The following is a 2926-nucleotide window of genomic DNA, read 5'->3' as shown; positions in this document are numbered from 1 at the left end:
ATCACGATTTAAATACAGTATTTACTTTTAATATTACCGATATGTCATCGAAAAGAAAACGTGTTGTATTATCATTAAAAGACAAATTAAAGTATTTGTTTCGATTATCCGGATTTTTCCTTATCCGGACTACCTTCATCCCCAATTAGTCCGGATAATCGAGGTTCTACTGTATATATATAAATGAGGACGTTTGTTTGTTTGTTTGCTATACACTCTTAGACCGTTCGACCAATTATTTCGAAACTCGGCAGTTACGTTCATGTTCTTCTGACTCATACAATGTCATAATCCCACCCCCAAAATATCGATTGGACATCTGTAAATTAATTAATTTCTATCTACACATTCGATTTGCTGGTTTTACACGTAACGCCATCTATTGGCAAAAATTTAAGAAAATAATAAACTAAATATAATTCTTACAAAAAAAGAATATAATTCTTTTAGGGGTGTCTTGCTCCTGTACAGTACATTATATTTTTCCTGTTAGCAATAGAGTCGTGCTGGTCATCTACAATCTTTGTTCAGAAGAAAATTTTGAATCGAAGTAACATGGCTTCCAATTTAATTCGGAGATTTGCATATAGTTAATCTACGCCTCCTGCCCCGAAGCTTTCCATATTCAGTCTCAACTTTCACCTATCTATCTCCTTCCTGGAGAATAAAGAAGAACAGACAGTAGGAATTTATAGGTCTACAATGTTTTTCAAATTGAGGCCCAATAATATTTCTATACACACCATATTTACGAGAACATATTTTCCACGTAGTTTATACAATCTGTTGAAAAAACATAAACACTTTAATATCACATAAAAGCAATTATTCTGGCATTTTTATATTTAAACCAGTAGTATGAAGTCTTTTAGACGTTTAGGTTAGCAACTTCGATCATCTGGGGAAGCCGTTACAACCTGTCTAACGCGGGTCACTTTTCAAATATTAAAAGTATACCGGTATTAATTAGTAGTCGTTGATCGTCCTCTATTCCGGGAAGAAGTCAACGACTACTTTTAATCGAATTTACTTCGACTCCCTTCTGCAACAGCCTGTTCTTTCTAACCGACCAGTGGTATGATGGTATTCGAATAGGAAAATTACATACCAGGTTACCGGCCTGCACAAAATATGATTTAAGTGTTTTTCGAGAGTGTCGAATTAAAATATTTGGTCCATTTTTCGCGGAATTTGATTGGTTGGCAGATTACCGTTTGATATTCGGCTGTGAATGGTATGGTTTCTTCCCAGAGTAAACAATTAGGAAAAAATACAATCTCTCTCTGAGCAAAAAGCTCGGATGTTGTAGTAAGATTGTATTCTCTCTCTGCTGAGTACACATGATATGAATAACAACTTAATTTTCATATCAATTTAGTATTTATTTTAAAAAATAAATTAAGAATTTAAAATATATATAATTTCGAATTTTAATATTTTCCATCCATCAGAAAATCGTAGATATCTCTTCTGTTTCTTTTTATAAGTAGTTTTTTAGCGATATCCAAGGCTGTTTCGTTGGTCTCTGGAGACTTAGCGTGTATATCACAGTTGGCTGCTGTTAACAGTTCTACTACTTTCAAGAAACCGCTATCAACCGCACACATCAAAGGAGTGTAACCCCCAAAATTCTGCATATTTCTGTCCACTTTCGGATATTTCAGCAAGGCGAGCGTTGCCTCTGCGAAACCTCTTCCGGCGGCAATATGCAATGCAGTGTCACCGTCTATATCTTGAGCGTTTGGATCGCATCCTTTTTCTAACAATTTTTTTATCACTTCGCTGGCATTTTTCTTGGCTGCATAATGAAGCAAAGTGTATTGGCTTTCATCTCTAACATTTGTATCTATTTGGCATTTTAACATAGCCAGAGCCGAGAGAAAGTTTCCGTGATCTATTGCGGTGGCTACGGGAATTTCTCCTAAATTATTTTTTATGTTAATATTAGGTCTAGCTGAAAGAACAATCTCTATAGCTTCCACGTCTTCTTTTTTCCCCATGGCCAATATATGAAGAGGCGTGTTTCCTAATTTATCTTTTAATTCTAAATTGCATCTCGATACCATCTCTGTTAGTATACCATGCAACATAGATGCAGGGATATTCTTCACCAATGTACAAACTTTACATAAAATATGCATGGGTGTGCTTTCGGTCACTTTATCTTGTACGTTGTAATTTGCATTTCTTCGTTCCAGAAATAACTGTACTATTTCCTTATTAAAAACTTTCGGTTTAACAGACACATGAAGAGCCGTCATACCCTGGATATTGGTGCAAAGCCTTGACGATTTCCTCATGCCCCAAATTAGTCGCTTCGATTAAGGGCAATTTTCCCGTAGCCATGTCTTGAGCATTGGGATTTATCCCTGCCTCCAAAGATCTTCGTACCTGCTCTACGTTATTACTCCGAATAGCTTCGTGAAATTCCCTGATTTTCTTATCTAAATCTGTTCGATTTAAAATGAAATGCAGGCTATGAGAGGTCTTTCCGTTAATGGAAGAATCGTCTTGAAGATTTCCATTCTCCTCAACGTCTGCAAAGAAATCTTCCTTTTTTCTGTTTGTGACGTTGTTACGCGACATCCTTTGCCAAATACAAATTTTACTGTACAGATCAATGGTCTCTATAGCCGTAAACTACACTAGACCTACAATTCCGAGATGCTTGTTGGAATAACAATGCCGTTGTTCGTCACAATTAAATTTTAACAATGGAGTAAAAATGATTATAACTGCACGTATTCTAAATCTTAGTCTATCACAAAGGTTTCATCTTTCTGAGGCCGCGGAACACCATTCATATACTTTTGATTACACGGAGCTTTAGCATCAATATATTCAATGAACCAGCAACGAGTTAAGTCCGACCCTAGCGGAGATATACACGACTTCCATTATCTCCTTACTCCTTTGATCTTTAACC

At 36.0% G+C, this 2926-nt stretch overlaps 1 protein-coding gene across 1 annotated transcript; it reads right to left on the bottom strand.

The window, feature by feature from the left end:
• Nucleotides 1-1347: 1347 nt before the first annotated feature.
• On the bottom strand, nt 1348-2284 carry LOC111620466 (ankyrin-1-like). The gene has a single exon (XM_023362388.1). It carries the CDS (start codon nt 2259-2261, stop codon nt 1431-1433), a length of 831 nt encoding a protein of 276 aa, XP_023218156.1. The 5' UTR covers nt 2262-2284; the 3' UTR covers nt 1348-1430.
• Between the last annotated feature and the right edge of the window lie 642 nt (nt 2285-2926).

Source organism: Centruroides sculpturatus, unplaced genomic scaffold (genome assembly GCF_000671375.1).
Source record: "Centruroides sculpturatus isolate CEXI.00-Female unplaced genomic scaffold, Cexi_2.0 scaffold28, whole genome shotgun sequence".
Lineage (NCBI taxonomy): Eukaryota > Metazoa > Arthropoda > Arachnida > Scorpiones > Buthidae > Centruroides > Centruroides sculpturatus.
Note: the sequence above shows the minus strand (reverse complement) of the source record. Positions and strands in the feature narration are given on the sequence as shown.

Excerpts from the sequence above, each read along its gene's own strand:
- LOC111620466 (XM_023362388.1), bottom strand. The coding sequence starts at position 2,261 with ATGACGGCTCTTCATGTGTCTGTTAAACCGAAAGTTTTTAATAAGGAA.